Raw genomic sequence first — 18,921 nt, forward strand, 5'->3', positions numbered from 1 at the left:
CCTTGCCACCAATTTAGCTAGCCGCTCACCCATTTAGTTGGTTGCATGCCATTTAACCCCATAAGCGTCACCTTGACACTCATGTGCCCCCCTACGCACCGAGTGTTGTGCTTACCCTTAGCACATCATCTGGGCCTCCTACCAACGTTGTGCCCTATGTCATGCTATCTTTCTTTTAGTTTTTCGTGCACCTATCCGCGTGTCAACATATGGACACACGTCCTAACTAACCTCCTGTTAGCCCTTATGAGCTCTTCAGACACTCAACATGTCCCACCCCACCACTAAAATAAAAATTTGACATCACATTGACAAACTATTAACCAATCTTCACAAGGTTTCATGAATCAACCCATTATAATTTTTTAAAAAAATAAATATTAAAAAATCACAAATGAACGTAAAAACAAAATATATGTACAAAAGGTGGAGAAAGGCCACGACTAGGGATATAGTCCATATTATAAATATAAAACATTAAATAATTTTCAATAAATACCAAAATAAAAATAGCTCAACGATAATTGAAATGACTTTCCACCATAAAAATTGGAGATTTCAATCTCCAATCTTGTAGTTTTAGTCATTTACTTCTCGTACTAAAATATATATATATGTACAATAGTTGTCAATAAATATAAAGCAGGGTTGAAACAAAGTAAAGGACGAGGCAATTGTCCCTCTAGATCATCTAGATTTTAAAATTGTATGTATAACATGCACCATAAATTATCAAATTTGCCTAGAACGGTGGTGACTTTTTCCCCTTTCTAATGGCACAGAGAAAAAGTGGATTGTAAACTCATTCAAAAGATATAATGGGGATTAAACCTGAATGATATCGAAAAAAGAAACGGTTGCTTCGTTGAATTATGAGCAGTGACAACGGTGCTCACAATAATACATACTATATTTTACAGACAAGCAAGCATGCTTTTCATCAACTAAATTCTCAGTATCATGAGCCTACATTACAACTCAATACCATTGGATTTTGGGAAGAAAAAGAAAAGTAGGGACTCAATCCACAACCAAAACTCAACTGTTAGCTTTAAAATCAATAAGAGAAAGCTGAAGGAAGAAAGGCAGCATGGGATAAATTAAAAATATTACAGAGACATTATTCGTTTCTTTTTCCCCATACGAATTACAATTGAGATTAGCAAATTCTCTTTTTTTTTTTCTTTTTTTCTTTTCCTTTTTCTTTCCTGATCCCACCCACCACGTGCCAGAGGGTTAGCTCTCGGGTACTTAAGAGCAAGTAGAGAACCAAAAAGGAATTGGCGGAAACAACTAAGTTGACAATTGAATAAAGAAACCATTTAATTAAAAAAAAAAAAAAAGGGAAGAAGAAGAAGAAAAACCCTGCTTTTACCACCATCATATTTGACTGTATAACCCAACTTTTCCAGTCCAAATAAATTAGTCACCTTGCAAGCAGTAAAGCTGACGGATGTTTCCGGAAGCTGCAGGAACAAAGACAACCAAAATAAGCCATTTATCTATCGCGTAGCGCTAACAAACATGCACAACCAATTGCAGGTTAAAAGAGAAGCCATATTCATCACTACAAAAGAACCTTGGATTGATAAACATCTATTGTCCTAGTTATCTAGCCAGTCTAGTTATATCTCCTTTTATCCAATATGACAACCTCAGGTATTTGAGAGACTCGTCCTTTCCCCACTCAATTCGATAACTTTAATCCCTTCTACTTTTACTGCAGATAATTGGATGGCTGAATAGAACTCATGCTGATAGAATATAATTTGTACTGAAAATCCTCTACTGCTATGCCAAATGGAAACAGATTCAAAAATATTAAAGCTACAAGTGAAAGAAGAAATAGAGGTAGGAAGACTAGAAGAGGGAAGCAGAGGCTGGTTCGTAGGATAAAGCTATCATTGGTCCATGTGCAATGTGCAACGGCAGCAACCCCAATGGATGAGATATGATCGAGTTCAATACTTCGAGAATATATAGAACAAGGTACTAGAGTATTAGAGGCTGCGGATGGGCAAATGATTTTGGGCCAACCTCTTTTCCACGTCAAAGGAAACAGTTACAACCTAAAGAATATATAGAACAAGGTACTAGAGTGATGCCACAGAGTGAGTCAAAAGTAGCTCTATATGAGAGACCTCATTCAAAAGGTTATTAGATGGATGCTGAGTTACAATGAAAAATGTAAGGGGGTCTGTTTTTTATCTACATAGCACCATGGACTATCAAAGCTAGAATAAGGAAATGAAGATATTATTGGTTCAAGAAAGTCACAACAAGAGGGAACAAAAATATTGCAGTTAACATGTCAAAGAAGGATCCACACATGTTAACGTCCCAACATACCTGCTGCTTAGAAGAATGAAATTCAGGACCTAGATCAAGATGGAGAAATCTTGCCCACTTAAATTGTTCAATATTAGACTGTTTTTTAGCCTAGTCGATGAAAGAGAAGGATGGGAACTAAAGATTTTGAATGGACCATTGACTAATCGTGAGGATATTCTAGCCAAACAGACCTAGACGTGTTTTAAGATTCTACATTTTGATGATTATTGAATTATTTATGTAATTGTTTATATTTAAGGTTAACTCAAGTTGGAATTGTTAAGCCCCGTATGGTTTGTGAAGCACTTTATAATCTTTTCAATAAATCAATTTTTTTTTTTAAGAAGTCTTCTTCCCAAAAACGTTTGATTTTAATTTGTATTTTTTTTCTCTGTTATCAATCATCTATCAGCGGGTCATCTTTGCAATCAAATCAAGTCTTTTAAATTAAAATAATAAAAAATGGACTTCAATCAATCACAGCCTCTATGTGTATATATAAAGTACATGCAAAGAAAAGAGAAGATCATTACCATATAGCCAATCTTTGAAGTATACATGAAGTGCAGATGATAATTCTCGCTTCCGATTCTCTTCAAGGGGGGTTTCTCTCAGTATTTGCTTTACTTCCCCCAAAGTCTTTTTCTGAGGGTAAAATGTAATCAGTCCACTATATGAGGTAATTGAAACCAACAAAATCTAAAATGAATTCAAATAAAGACATTCAAAAGCTGAATACAATTGTTTGACAAACATGCACATGCCATTGCAAGCTTAAATCTAATCAGCAAGTTTTGTTGGACATACATTCCTCTCAAGAGATGCCATATAAGCATCTGGCAACGAGAATGGATTGCAGTCAGAAGCTCCAGGAAATTCACCAGAAACCCAGTTCGGAATCTGCAACAGAAGATAGAGCACCATTAGAAAAAATGTATTTAAAACAAATGTAAGACAATCTTTTCCATCCATACAAAAAAGAGCAGAAACCCATGCAACCCTAATAGGAAACCGCAGTGCTAGATAATACTATTTTGAATCTTAATATACCTACTCTGGTAGGCTGCATCATAAGTTGAAAACACGATCTTTGTCTTGTGTCATTTATTTATTCATTACTTGATAGGAAGCAAACGAAATCAATAATAGAAAAGAGATGATATAACAAAATGGAGATGACATATCCCCAACTAGCCATGGGGATAACAAAAAGGACTCCCAATTGGTATAAATTTTCATAACAGAAGAGCACAGTCTGACTTGATCCTATAACTCCTCACGGCAAGAGTCACACAGCCTTGAAACAACCTCATGTTTCTTTCACACTGAAGTATCCATAAAAGAACAGAACAAAACAACTCGAACAAATGGCTGCATGAAACATTAAATAAAAATACTGCCACCATAACTTTTTTTCTCCCTAAAAGAATAGAAGGCCTACCAAAAAATTTGTGAACTGGTCAGGATCCAGACATGTAGCAGTCTCAGTTTGTACATCAGAGACACCCGCAGGATGAGATAATGAATCATGCGGATCTACAACCCCAAGGGCAATTGGTTCATCCCATCTGTTCAGAGCTGCCTCGATGCCAACTTCACTCATGTGTTCTCCCAATTGAGAGTAAAATGTATTATACGGTGCCACCTGCAATGATATATAAAATGTCCAACTTAATGAAAATTTAAGGCAATCCTATTTTCTAATGAATAATATTAATAATAACTCGCCTGCAACTTGTGATTATCCCCAACAATCAGCGGTCGTTGATTTACCCCCAAAAAGAACACACACTCTCGACAGTTTGCAATGCAGACTCTTTTTGCAACAGTAATTAACTGAACTCGCTCACAATGTTCAACTCTTACAGCCTGAAAAAGAAAAAGAATACATTTATTAAAAAAAGGTCAGATTATTTAGCTCGTGGGGAGATAAATAACCACGTGAAGTAGGATGAACAAGAAAAGAGGACCAAGAGTCCAACCTCTACTCTCGTGCAAATTTTACAAAAATAATAATAGCATTTTTTTATAAGAAACAATTTCATTGATGATATGAAATTATGACAGAAATGGAAGCCCAATAACGAGATTTCAAAACTTGTCTAATTTGAAAGGAGTCTAGAGTAAGAATAAAAATAGCATATCATTTCTGTCAAATGCACGAAGAGTAATACAAGAGTGCCTGAAAAATCCAGTCATGGAACTATGGATATCCGAGATAATATAAAAACGATGGATAATGCCACCTTGAACACTTCAAACCCAAATCAAATCCTCCAATAGAAGATCCCATTTACATTCCCATCCACAATCCTTTGGCTTTTAATTACTCTCCCAAGTGTGTTTAAATGTCCTTTATAATTAATGTCAATTGAAGTTTCCTTTTGTAGACTCTCTTCAGCACAAAAGATGTTTTTCATTAATGGTAGCCTCCACAGTTTACTACAAACTACTCCAGTTGGCATGAATCAAATGAGAAACATGATTGCAGAAGAATAGAGAGAGTATGCTAGCAAAGCAAAAGCTATTGAATTTTACAACATCCAACAACTCAAAATGCTCGTGAGAAGATCCTCCAACTATGCAATGGGTGGATTGGGCAGATCTTAGCATCGAACTTGCACCAATTGTACTGTCACAATGGGAGGATTTTTGGAGATGCATTCTAAGTGTATCTTTGGCATAGTTTAAGTGATTCTGGACAGATTAAAGTGCTTTTATATATATATATATATTTACATGCGTGATAAACAAATAAAATTTACTTATAAAAAATAAGATTGAACTAAAAGCATTTCTTAAGAACCTTATCTAATTTTAAATTGCTTTGACCAATGGTGACTTTCAAATCACTATCAAGTGATTTGAAATTTATAGAATTTGTTTTGGATGCAGTTCAACCAAACAGACTAGTGAGTACAATCATTAAAAGAAAATACAAACATATAATTTCTTTTATTTAAACCACTTTTGTGTTTAAACTAATAGGTGATAGGAAGGCAAACAATTTCTATATTGGCTAAGGGAGAGAACTATGGAACATAAGTGAATGACAATTATCTCAATTCGTATGAGACTCTTTGGGTGAAACACACTCACACACACACACACACAAAATTTAAAATTAAAAAAAAAAAACCAAGAGAGTTCCTACTCAAAGTGGACAATTTTATACACAAACGTAGCAATATGAATGGCTTCTTTTATTCTCAACAGGTGGTATAAAGTCATGGTCTAAACCTAACTATGCCAACAAAACCTCAAAGTTTGAACAAATAAATATTGAAGCCTTACAGTCATAAGGAGTTGTGGATGAATCCCTAGATTGGATACAAAAGTGCTCAAGTGGCAAGCAAGTAGATTAATATCAAAGTCGAGTAGATTGATAAAAAGATGAAGAGTAATCCTAACAAGTTTGGTAGACTAATATGAAGGATATATCTTTGTTCAAGGGGTGGGATAAAGAGTGCAATAGTAGTCGACACCAAACATCCATGGTTGTGTTCTACCTGAGTGTCATTAGCTTGGATAAAATCAAGCTTTCATAAGTGAATGAATGATTCGAGGAGATATTCGAGAGGCACTTTGTTCAAATCTATGAAGCACGGACACTTCATATTAGAGGTGGTATCAATATCAGACACTTGTCGGACACGGATTTGTCCGGACACGTGTCGTGTCCGACATGCCAATTTGCGTGTCCTATTTTTTTTTAAATTTTGGACATGCAGTGAACACTTCAAGGACATGCTGAAAAAAAATAAAGAAAGTTGTTTAAAATTTGGGCCCAAATTTAAAGCCCATTAACTTTCTTTTCTAAAAATTTAAAAAAAAAAAAAATTAAAAAAAAATCATCCCCCACCTTGTCTTGCACTTCGCAAAAACAAGCAGCAGCAGCACAAACGACGCCTTCCCACACCAGAGAAGAAGTTGCTGCCAAGCCAACACTGCTTGTTGGTTTTTGCTTGCCATCGATATTATCAAATATCAAGTATGTTTTTCTTTAGCTACTGCCTACTACTGTTTACCCATCCATCCTCAAAAACCATTTTATTTTTTTAGCCACTGGCCACTGCCTTTTACCTACTCATCCATTTTATTCTTTTAAGCTACTATCATATCAGTATGCGGTTTACCCTTCCATCTGCAAACCCTTTTACCTGTTTTATAATTAAGCGACTGCCGTTTACCAGGGGTCCAATCTATTTGTTTTTTCATTTTTTTTTCTATCTTCAAAGTTGAAACTCTTATATTAACTTGACAGTTAGACATTTTATGTTTTTTTTTAGTGGAGTTCATTTAGTATCTTATGTTAAATGTACATATATTCTAAAAAAATAATTAAAAAATAGTGAATCACCGTGTCCGTGTCCTAGTATTTAAGAAATTGGCGTATCGTCATGTCCTATCGTATCCGTGTCCGTGCTTCTTAGGTTCAAAGAGAAAATCATTATGAGTGCAAACAAAATCCCATATTAACGAGAGAAGATCGATGGAATACAAGTTAGGGCAGTATCTCCATTGATACAATGCCTTTCATACAATGCCTTTGATTTGAGCCAAAAACAACGTCACAAAGGCTTATGCTCAAAATTAACAATATCATACCATTGTGGAAATATTCACGAGTTCCCTTGTCCTCAATGAAAGGCATGCAGCATGCCAAACTCAGTCTAAATAGAGGCCAGAATCACATAACTCACCTAGTGCATAATCAAATTCAAACCAACAAAATATGTTTTCCATCTGTTCATTAATGAAAACAATGATACAGCTCTCCACACAATATTATACATACACAATCAACAAACAGCATCCAATAGCAAAATGAAACTACTACTAATTATTACCTTTCCAACTGCTCCAAGTACAATGGTAGTATCAGAACATCCATATATTGTGGCATATCTCAAAGGTGCTAATATGTAAATGACAGATTCATGGCTGTTAAGCACCTGTGAGCACAATTAATATATTAAAAATAAAGTTCAATTTCGCAAGCACAGCAGAATAACTCTCTTGGATCAAACTGCTTTTTATACTTAAATAGAGAGAACCAAATCAAATCAAACAATCATTCTCAGACATCAGTAAAACAAATAAAGATCATTGGCAAATTACTTCAAATCTAAAAAGATAGATTTGACAATAGTATAAAAATCTGGGATGCAAATACATTGTGATTGCATTATTTTGTTATGTTTCATTTAGGATGTGTAAATTTAACATAAAGATAAAAGCAGAAATGTCAAGTTAATTGACAATAGCACAAAATACAATACAAATTGAACACATTTCATGAAAATTATTAATTTACCTGGACATACTTTTAAATCTGAATTAAATTGAACTTTAACCTGAAACCAACCAAGTTTGATAAAAAGGATTAAGTAAACAAAAAAGAACAAACTGTGAACAGCGATGGCAAGGCTGACTAATGGCAAAGAAAGATGGAGAGGAGATACGCTTGCTGTCGCTTGAGGTGTGGACTGAGGAGGAATGCTTGCTGTTCGTGTCACCATTCAACATTCTTGATGTTTGGGTGGGCTTAGTATGCAGAACGGCAGAAAGAAGTGAGGGGGGCTGGAGTAGTTTTAGGGTAACTTCGTTTTCATTGTTTTTCTCATTCCTTTCCTTTCCTCTATTTTTCTTTTATCTAAACATTAAAAATCTGCACAAAGATTGAGAGGAAAATTTCCAGTGTGTCCCTTAGTATCTTTTATTAAGATACGTGTATCTAAAAATTAAAAAAGAAATGGGTATGCAAATTAGCATATCCGACACATGCCCAAAGCATCATATGAACATATTCGTGTCCAATACGTGACCGACATAGATTCTCTGCCTCAAATAAAGTATCTACGTTTGACAGGCCATTACTACTCTCCCATATAAGATGAAAAGAGTTTGGAAATAGATTCTCTACCTAAAACAAAGGATATATGTTTCATAAGGCATTACTACTTCCCATATATAATGAAGAGAGCTTGGAGATTGGTTTTTTTCCCAGAAGATATAAGTGGGGAACAAGTAGAATGCCTGGAATTAACAACTATCAAGTAAACATGAAACCTTCACAAATAATATGGCCCATTGTGGCCACATCTGAATCTACTTGTCAACACATCACAAGCCATATGCTCAGAAGTAAAAGAATAACAGATCCAGTGATCAATACTCACTTGAAAATAAAATAACAATACAGACACTAAGCTACTACACCAGATTATTATTAAACAGCAGCAACAAATCAATACAATGACAAACCTTCACAGAAGAACCTTTGAGATCAGATGCCTGCTTCACAAGTGAAGACTTAGAAATTCCCTCAATATAACTAGGACCCCTGCTGATGCTAGTCTTATTGACTGAACTTGTGGATGCATCAGCCATAGCAACATCTGGGTCTGATGAACCAGATGGCCCATTTTCTTTAAGAGAAGCTCTCTCTGAAATATTTTCTAAAGAGGACGCGATGTTTTGCAAAATCCAGTCCAGCACTTGAGCTGCTGGCACAGGAACAGCTGGCATATCAGGATCTGAGTTAGCGAAAAATGGAGCATGTTGGCTCAGTTGAATTCCATCAGATCCCTTATCACCAAAATGAACCAAAAACCCAAGGTGCTCAAATCTTTCCACAGATAAAACCTACAAGATTGCATCCAGTTAGCAAAGAACAAGATATTTTGAAACTTGTAAGTGAAAGCAAAATGGTAGGAAATAAAACAGAATCAAACCATATTGAAATATAATGGATGAAAAATTACGACAAAAACCAAATATTTCGAGGTACTTGGACTCACCCTGTAGAGATCACTCCAAATCTGGATCCCTAATTCACTGAACCAAAAAAATTGTCTCCCCCACCCCACCCCCCCCCCCCCTTTTGTCACCCCCTCTATTTATATCAAATCTTTAACATCTCTCTTCTCTAAGAACTACTATACCCTCAATATCCTAATAATACTCTAATAGCATACCTGTCACAAAACATCAAGATGGTAGACTATTTTCAAGTAGATCAGCTATAATAAACAAATAAAAATTCACCCTAACATTACAAAATTTTTAAGATCAGTAGTGAGAAAATACAAACTAGCAAAGGCATCAGGAGTTAACATGCATGCAAAATTGCAAATAATGAGGCCAATTTTTTTTCTAAATTCTTGTGTATAAATAATAGTCTAAATCGATTGGAGTCAGTCAGCTATAAAGTATTTTGGCGCCTATAACTTATAAAAGAAGTCAACTGCAAGTACATAGAAAATGCCTCAAAGTTTTAGCACATTTAAATAAGCCAAATGCAAAATATTAAGACAACCCATGGTAGACACGACCAAATCATGGATAAACACATTAAAAAAACTACAAAAATATTGACACAGCACAACCAAAAATGACGATTAGAACTTAGTATAGTTAAAGCTTCATCACATTTTTTCCATTGTATCCCCCCCAATATACACGTCATAATCTTGCGGATTACCAAGGAATTCTAGGATGACCCCACCAAATATCAAAGCAATCTTTCAGCCTCACAAGTGCATGAGTAAGTTCAACTAATAATTGCATTGATGAGGCCACTCAAGTACAACTGTAAGAGTGAAATACTACATGCCTATCTGCAGGGCGCACAAAAGTATATTTCTTGACCACAATGCAATAGCAGTAAACTAACTGAATTTCGAAACAGTTAGATTACCATATTCCTTTTGATTTAGAGATAGCTTACAGATTACAATACAGTTCTGTGCTCATTGAAGGGAAAATTGGTTGGAAAAATCAAAACCAATAAAAAAAAGACACATGACATAAATTAAAATGCAGGTGAAGGGTTACAATTAATTCAATCAAACACCAGTATTTATTTTTCTGATTTATCCTGCTTCATCATAGTAGATTTCTAATTTTAAAAAAATAACAAAGGAAAAACATTAAAATAACAAATAGATTTTGCTAATGTGAGAGTAGTAGCCAAATTACTAACCAAAGATTCCTCTCCTTCCCCGTCTACAGTCTCTGCCAAGAGAGAGAGAATGTTGGCCAAGTGCTTTTGTAAATATGATAACTGGTGAGCCTCTTCATCAGCCTGTGATGGCATGAATCGACGGCTATTGCTGCGCACAAGCTGCAGTGTAATGGAAGAAATATGAGCTAATTTTAGCAGTACACTGGTAATAAAGTGATTAATGTTCTGTAAACATTTCTACCATACAGGAATAAAGAGATAATTCTCAAAAATGTGCAGGACAGTGAACTGGAATGGTAAAGCATCTAAAAGTGAACAATCAACTTCCTCAGTTACTTTGCACATCTAAACACCAGCTCGTATGGATGGAAAGAGAGAGGAAGCACTATTTCTACAGTGCAGAAGTATTACTGTCAACAAGAAAAACTCAGCAGAACCAAGAAAAACTAATGATACTAAAAAGAGCCCTGTCCAGAAAAACATTAATCACCAGAAAACATTAGTGTCATTATCTAGAAAATTCAAGCCCATGGGGCTCATGAAAACCAAAACAAGGTCTACTCAATTGACCATCGATGGTTGAAAGCAATTCAATTTCTGGTTCAGCAAACAAGTTAAAAGTGAAACCTACTTCAGAAAGGGAAAAAAACACTCTAACCCAATAGAGGAAAATGAAACCAGTCTGTTAAGGAAACAATTTTCTACAGTTAACCCGCAAACCATTGTAACCAAGCACCAAACAGGTAACCTATAAATGAAAGTACTAAATATTCTGAGTTAACTAAATTAAACACATTAATCCAGTAAACTGAAGCTCTTAATTCCCACCACATTACATTATACTTTGCATGCATTATATCGAATTCGTTACCCTCATTCACTACCAATCCAGAAACCACCAAAGACGCAAAAAAAAAAGAAAAAACATCATATCGAACAAACAACTGAACTCTCAACAATAAAGTTATCCCCGCCAATCAAATATCAGCAACCCCAGAGAGATAAAAAGTAACCTGCAAGGGCGAAAGGGCGGACAAGTAGCCATCGAAAGCAGAAGTGGAAGGCCAGACATCAGCGACAGCAGCGGAATCCTTATGCGATCGCGGGAGCAGTCTCTTGTAAGACTGAATATACAAAAAGAGAAGGAGATCAAGAACATCAACGCCAAAAGAGTCGACATCATCAGGAGTAGCATTGACGAGGGGGTCGGAGTCGGAGTGGAGAACGGAAGCTAGGGTGTCGAGGACGAGGCGAGCATGGTCAATGGAGATCTGGAGGGACTCGGAAATGGCGGAAGAGTTGAGGCGGTGGGAGGGGGAAGAAGATTGGAGGAGCTTTTGCTTGAGTGGGATTAGGGTTTGGATGGGGTCGGAGAAGATGAGCTTGGGAATGGGGAGGAGGCCATGTTCAAAGGGCTCACGACGGGGATGGATCAGAGAGATTGGATCTTTAGGTGGCAATGAGGAAGAGGGTGACGAAGATTGGTCAGTGGGTTCGGTCATGGCGATGGAGAAACAGAGAGAGAGAGAGCGAGTGAAGCGCAACACAGAGCTTTGTGAAGATGGCAGATCCTTTCAGAGATCAATAACCAAAGGAGAAGGGATGTGTTGGGATTCCCTGCAGCACGATCCACCGTTTGTATACACGTGGCTATCTTTGATTCGTTCTCGGGAATGTCATGACCCAAAGCATGCTATTCCAGTCAAAGTTAACATTTTAGTTCAATATCGTGTTTTGATTGATCAAGAAAAAAATATATTTTTTAAAAAAAATCATTTTTATTTAAACACTTTTAATAAAAAAAAATAGTTTAAAATATACTATAAAAATATTTCAAAAGGTTATTTTAAAGAATTATCAAACACTTTCTTTAAAAATAATTTATTTTCAAAATTAAACCTTTGAAAACTTAAATCAAGTACACCCTAACTTAGGCTCATTTTGGTTTTTAATGTTGTATTTTTTTCATTTGGCAATAAACGGTGAAATCAAAGATCTAACTTCAATATGGATGGTATAAGTTTTATGTCAATCAATCTATACTCATTTTTCTATTTTAAATTTATATTAAGTGGGTTTGGGTTATTACCAATTTTGAGGAAAAATTAGGAATAGAAGACAAAGTTGATAAACTCTATTTTAGCCTAATATGGGGAATCATATGATTCATTTTAGTAGAATTTGGGTATGGAGATGTGAAGTGTGGGAAGTTGTAAACTCTTAAAAACTACGGTGTGAATGATGGATAAAACGTGAAATTTATGTTTATTGGTCGTGGAGCCCATGAAATTTATCGGACAAATAAGGATTAGAGTTTACAAATTTACTCCACCAACTCCTTGGGCCAACTCATTCCCTTTAGAGTAGATTTCAAATTTATTGCTTAAACTTTGGAGGATGTAAAATATTCTCGTGGTCCCTTTTTAATAACGACTCTCGTTAATTATATTCAAAAGTCCATTTTTTCTATCCCACTTTCTCTCATCTCTATTTTTTTCCTAAGCTTCTCTCTAGCTTATTTCCCTCTCTTGTATCTTTAAGTTTCTCTCAAACACTATTATTTACATTTTTGTTGTATTTTGGGCTCTTATATCTATTAGATGGTATAATTAAATTTACCTTTATCCATTAACTTAAGCTTTTAGGTTAATCGGTGATTTAAGTTAGTATTAGAGCAGATGGTCCAAAGAGGTTTTGTATTCAAGCTCCTATAATGTTATTTTCTCTCTATTTGATATTGATTTTCACTTGTTGAGTGTTCTTCATATTTCAAGCCAACAAGTAAGAAAGAGTGATAGATAATATAATTAAATTTGTCTTTACCCATTAATTTAAGTTTTTAGGTCAATCAATGATTTAAAAATATCATCCCCTAGAATTTGGTTTGATTTTGCAATACTAATATTTTTTTTGGGCAATGTGTTTATAATTAATTTTTTTCTCGCAACATTTTTCAACAATTATTTTCTCATAGTAGAACACATAGGAGGATTATCTAAAAATGAAAATCATTAATTGGTGAATTTCCCACATTGCATAATTGTGACGAATATGATCCAAAAGATCATAATAAATTAGCATGTTGTAATCTTATTGCATTTACAAAGAAGTCAATTCAAAATTAATAAAAATGACTTATTGTCTGTCCAATAGAACACTTCAATTATTTAATGCTTGTTTGCGATGAAAGACCGCAACAAAATAAACCATGAAAGATGTTTCATAACCTAACGTTTACTCCAAAGCCCTATAATACAAACGCTTCTCATCTCAATACAATATAGGTAGGGCTTAAGATTTATTTTGCTGCAAGATATTTACAAGATAAAAAGATAACATCTAGAGGCTATTTGGGGGCCCAACATGAGATATTATATCCTTACATCCTCTATCATCTCATTGTTTGGATGCCTATTATCTTATCTCACCGATTTTAATTGTTTGTAGACCCATTTTCGGAACGTGTTTCGTATCTCACCATCATTTTTCTTCCGTGTATCGTATATCATCTCAGTGCCTGAACATACTCAATCGTTCATATTCGATCAAAACTCCCAAAATATCATAACTCTGAACTCCCTACATCTTATATCATCTCAGCGCCCCAAACAACCCCCTAAAATTACACGAAAATGTTCCATAACCTATATAGGTTCACTCTAAAACCCTTGTAAACGTGCATACAAATGTGTCTCAATGCATTAGAAGTAGGGGTTGTGATTTCTTATTCTGCATGATATTTACGATAAAAAGACATCAACAGAATTTCTCTCTATGTGTTTCAGCTGAAATCTCTGTGTGTTTTTATGTAGGAAATCCATGCAATCAGATTGCATAAACAAATTACACTTCCTACTTCAACAAAGTGAGTGGGATTGGAATGGAATAGTGACTAAGGTGTTCAACTCAAAGTGGGAAAATCCCACTTTTGTGGTTTTTCAAAATTTCATATTTTTCTTTTTAATTTTGAAAACAATTTTCAAAATCAAAATCATTTTTCAGTCTTAATTCTTTAATTAAACTGAAAAATGTCAATCTTACCAAAATTAATTAATTTTTAAATACAATTAATTTAAATAATTAAACAATTTAATTAATTATATTAATTTAATATCAAATATTAAATTATAAACACCAATTTCACTACCATGAATCCATATTCATGAAATTAATATTTAAATCATATTTAGGTATTAATCGATTCTCCAATTTAGGTACTAATTCCCTTAATTTGAATTTAAACGTTTCAAATTAACTTATCACGCTATATTAAGGTTTTATTCCATTTATGAGCTAGTAGGGGACCTAATGGACCTAATGGACCTACAGATCATGGGCTCCAACGATCCGAGATTAATTGGCTAAACTCTAAATTAACCCTCATTCATTAACTACTAGGTCACTCCACTAAAACCCAGTAGTTGCAGCCCATCACTATAGATATATTGTGTCCACTCGGTATAACCATGATTAGTAAGTTAACCCTTCACAGGTTGTTCATAATAACAACTGGGTCAAATAGTTGTTTTACCCCGAGATTACCTTTTGTTCCTTAAGTTCCGTTGATTCTCTAATGAACAATTGATTTGAGATCCAATCATCAAACTGAATCCCTCTTGGGCCAATGAGAGGGTGGGACCCCTTATTCAAGACCTGGAGTCAGCACTTAAGGGAACAATCTCTCTACTATCCCTAAAAGCAGGTTGGAGTGAATTCCATATTGCACCTTATGTCCTCAGCTATCTACCTGGTCTTACCCCTAAAATGGGAGGCTTATTGAGTCGACGCTGTTGAGCTAACCCTCATCTATGCAAATCTAAGAATAATCCTGAATAAACAGGAGTTCGTAGTTAGTTCAGGATTAAGGTTCTACCTAGGTCATCGTTTTGAAATAGTCAGTCTTAAACAGTAAATAGCGTTATAAAGTAAGAGTGACTTATTTCTTAGTCCGATCTTATGCAAACTCATTGCACAGGACGCCTCCACTCCTCATATCTCCACATGAAAGAATTAGGATCACTTCGTTTGTAGCACTTTATAACGATTATAACAACTACAAAGTGGGTCGCATCCAATAGTGCTACCAAAATAAAGTACTCAGCCTTATTCATATACCATATACCTTTTTGACTATTTACTCGAACATGATCCACTCTTATGTCTCCACATAAAGTTCAAGTACTCATATAATAGTCATGGATCTTTTAGTTTATTGGATTTATTTCTAAAACGAAATAAGCAATTCATATATTCAATAACAACTTTATTGATTTATAGAATAAGTTTATTATTTACAAACCACGAGTTTTGGGACATAAAACCCAACAAAAGCATTCCAAAATTTTCACCACAACTTAAATAATATAAAAGACAATGTATAAGAACATAATATTGTTACCAAGATGTCATTCAAACCAAATTGTTAGATTGCTTGAGTTTTTAAGTACAAACAAATGGAACAAAAGTAATACATAAAAGTTTCAATTTGATTTTCGTTTGTTTGATCCAACTTATGCCTTTAAGACAGCTATAGATCTGGAAAGATGTATATATATATATATAATACTGTTGAAACCGACCACCTTCCGACGAAGGTATTCGTGCTTGGATGGCGACTCAAGATCAGCCTCATGAAAACCTTATATTCCCTGAGGAGGTTCTACCCCGTGGAAACGCTCTTTAATGGAACTTTAGCTTTAGTAGACAACAACGAATAGTTAGAAATCATGGTCGTCATAAATGTGGAACTTGCAAAAAAAACCAAAAAAAAATTGTTACGGCCGAGTCACGGATCTCGCTCTCTTTAAGACGTTTCGTGGCTCTGCCTGATTGGATATATAAGCATGCAACGGAAGCAATCAAAATCATGGATATATAAGCATGCAACATAAGCAATCAGAATCAATAAGCACTCTAATTTTATTTGAGTTCTAAAAGCATGCAAATCATATTTTTCATAAGAGGGTTTCATGAAACACATACCTTTGAAGAATTTCTCCAATTCCAAGTTGTTCCTTACGAATTCTCAGCATCAAATCTTTAGTGAACTACCAAGATATTTTCTCTACTATTTCCAACCTTGAATTTGAGTGGTGGAACTCAAGATTGGAGTGAATTGAGAAGGAAAATGGAGTGGGTTTGAGTGAAGATGAATAATTCTGTAGAAATCTCAATTTCCTGCAGCTCTCCCTTCAATTTCTCATACATGCAGTTTATTTGGAAAGTCAGCTCTTTGACTCATCAAAGAGCAATTAATTTTGCTTGCTAGGTGTTTAAAAATGAGATTATCCACCAAAACATCAAAAAGTTGGATGTTTCCATTAATTCTAATTTTTAATTTTCAAATTCATTAATTAAATTCAAATTTTAATCTAATATAAAATCCAATTTCTAAAATTGAAATTAATTTGATTTTAATTAATTAAACAAATTTAATTAAATTAATCAACAATTTAATATAAAAAATTAAATTAATCAAACACCTAATTTTAAATATGAATCATATTCATGTAATTAATATTTAAATATTATAAACTCTCCAATTTCGTTTAATTTTGATAAATTAAACGTTAATTATATCGAATATAATTGTATAAACCTTAATTTGAAATTGAACAATTCAAATTCAAACCCTAATTTACAATTTGAACATTTCAAATTGAAACCCTAAATTCAATTTGAACACTTTAAATTGAAATCGTTTCAAATTCACTCAATTTACTAATTCAAGGTGTTCATATTTTACGAGTTAATAGAGGGACCTTAGACCTACAGATCATGAGCTCCAATGATATGAGATTAATTAACTAAAACTCTTTTGACCGAATTAATCAATATTCGTTAACTGTCGAGTCACAACACTATAGTTCGATAATTGCACTTTCCTCACTGTAGATATATTTGTGTCTACTTGATTTAACCATAATCAGTAAATCGACCCTTCACAAGTTATTCGTAATAATGGTTGGATCAATATGTTGTTTTACCCCAAAAATTATATCTTACTCCTTAAGTTCTACTGATCCTCTTATGAACAATTTGTTTGTGACCCAATCACTAATCCAGATCTCTCTTGGGCCAATGAGAGGGTGGAGCCTCTTGTTCAAAACTTAGATTCAGCACTTAAAGAACAAGCTTCCTCCTATCCCTTAATCAGGTAGGCGTGAATTCCATCTTGGACCCTGTGTCCCCAGCTATCTACCTAGTCTTATCCCTAAAATGGGAGGTTTATTGAGCTGGCATTGTTGAGCCAACTCTCACCTATGCAAATCTAAGAATAATCCTGAATAAACAAGAGTTCATAATTAGCTCAGGATTAAGATCGATTTACTTAGGTCATCTAAGCGAAATAGTCAGTCCTAAACAGTAAACAACGTTATAAAGTAAAAGTGACTTAATTCTTGGTCCGATCTTACCCAAACTTATTGCGTAGGATGCTCTCACTCCTCATGTCAATATATGAACAAATCAGGATCACTTCGTTTGTAGCACTTTACAACAAATTGTAACAACTACAAAGTGGGTCGCATCCGATAGTGTTACCAGAATAAGACACCCAACCTTATTCATATACTATAGATCATTTTGGCTATTTACTTGAACTTGATCCATCTTTATGTCTCCACATAAAGTTTAAGTATTCATATAATAACCATGGATCTTAGTTTATTGGATTTAGTCTTTATGAGTGCAATTTACAAAATTCAATAACAACTATATTGAAGAAATGGTGAATAACATCTTTATTGATAATAGAAAATGTTTAACTTTACAAACTGCGAGTTTTAGGACATACAACCCAACACTACCTAGGTGTGCAAGCAGGTTAACAGTATTGTCATGTCGTCCCCAGGATAAAATAGCCCTAAAAAATTCTCGATCGGAGATGCACCGTCACCAACCGAAAAACTCACATAGTTCAGACTGATTGCTCAAAAAAAATCGGGAGAATATAAACTAGAAAAGAAGGTTGAGAAAGGAGAGTGGAGAATGAAGAGATGGTTTGAGAGGCTAAAGGCTTGCGCCTTTTTATAGGTATAGGGAGCCAATAGTATCAGCCGCAAACAACGCTCAGGCATAGAACATGCAAAGTCGCAAAAAACGTGGAGCCACTGAATGTACGCGCTAATGAATTATCACTCATTGCAACACGTGGAGCGTTGGAAAAAATAATAAAATAAAAATAATTAATAATAATAATTCTTTCATTTAAAGAGTAATCACACACATGCACGCTCGTCATGTCACATCCGACCAAATAGGAGCGTGGGTGTGGGATTCCCACTGTACCCACATTGGTCTATCTTCTTACTCTCTCTAAAATATGGGTAGCCCTTGGGGCCCAAACCCAAGCTCCAAAAAGGGGATTATATGAAGAAGACTTCACTTCTCGACTTAACCAATGTGGGATTCTTAAAAGCCATTTTTCCTTTTAAAAACCAATTTTCAACAATCTCCCACTTAAAAATTTAAATACATAAGAAATATGTTTCTCATCGAGTAGTTTCAGTCTATACAACACTGTGCATAAGCAAATGTGTCTTGCAACTTGAATCTTTACGTAGTGTAGATGATTCGTAATATACTAGAGTAACCCCTAGTTTTGAACTTTATATCTAACA

At 34.6% G+C, this 18,921-nt stretch overlaps 1 protein-coding gene across 1 annotated transcript; it reads right to left on the reverse strand.

Moving 5' to 3' along the window:
- Positions 1-1,072: 1,072 nt before the first annotated feature.
- On the reverse strand, positions 1,073-11,909 carry LOC120073840 (uncharacterized). Its single transcript, XM_039026713.2, has 9 exons — positions 11,314-11,909; positions 10,319-10,459; positions 8,599-8,979; positions 7,182-7,286; positions 4,060-4,200; positions 3,773-3,976; positions 3,139-3,231; positions 2,865-2,976; positions 1,073-1,466 (listed from the first exon to the last, which is right to left on the reverse strand). The coding sequence occupies exons 1-9, from the start codon at positions 11,800-11,802 to the stop codon at positions 1,423-1,425; spliced, it is 1,710 nt and encodes a 569-aa protein (XP_038882641.1). The 5' UTR covers positions 11,803-11,909; the 3' UTR covers positions 1,073-1,422.
- Positions 11,910-18,921: the final 7,012 nt, after the last annotated feature.

Source organism: Benincasa hispida, chromosome 3 (genome assembly GCF_027475165.1).
Source record: "Benincasa hispida cultivar pf3 chromosome 3, pf3_genome.v1.1, whole genome shotgun sequence".
In the NCBI taxonomy this organism is placed as follows: Eukaryota; Viridiplantae; Streptophyta; class Magnoliopsida; order Cucurbitales; family Cucurbitaceae; genus Benincasa; species Benincasa hispida.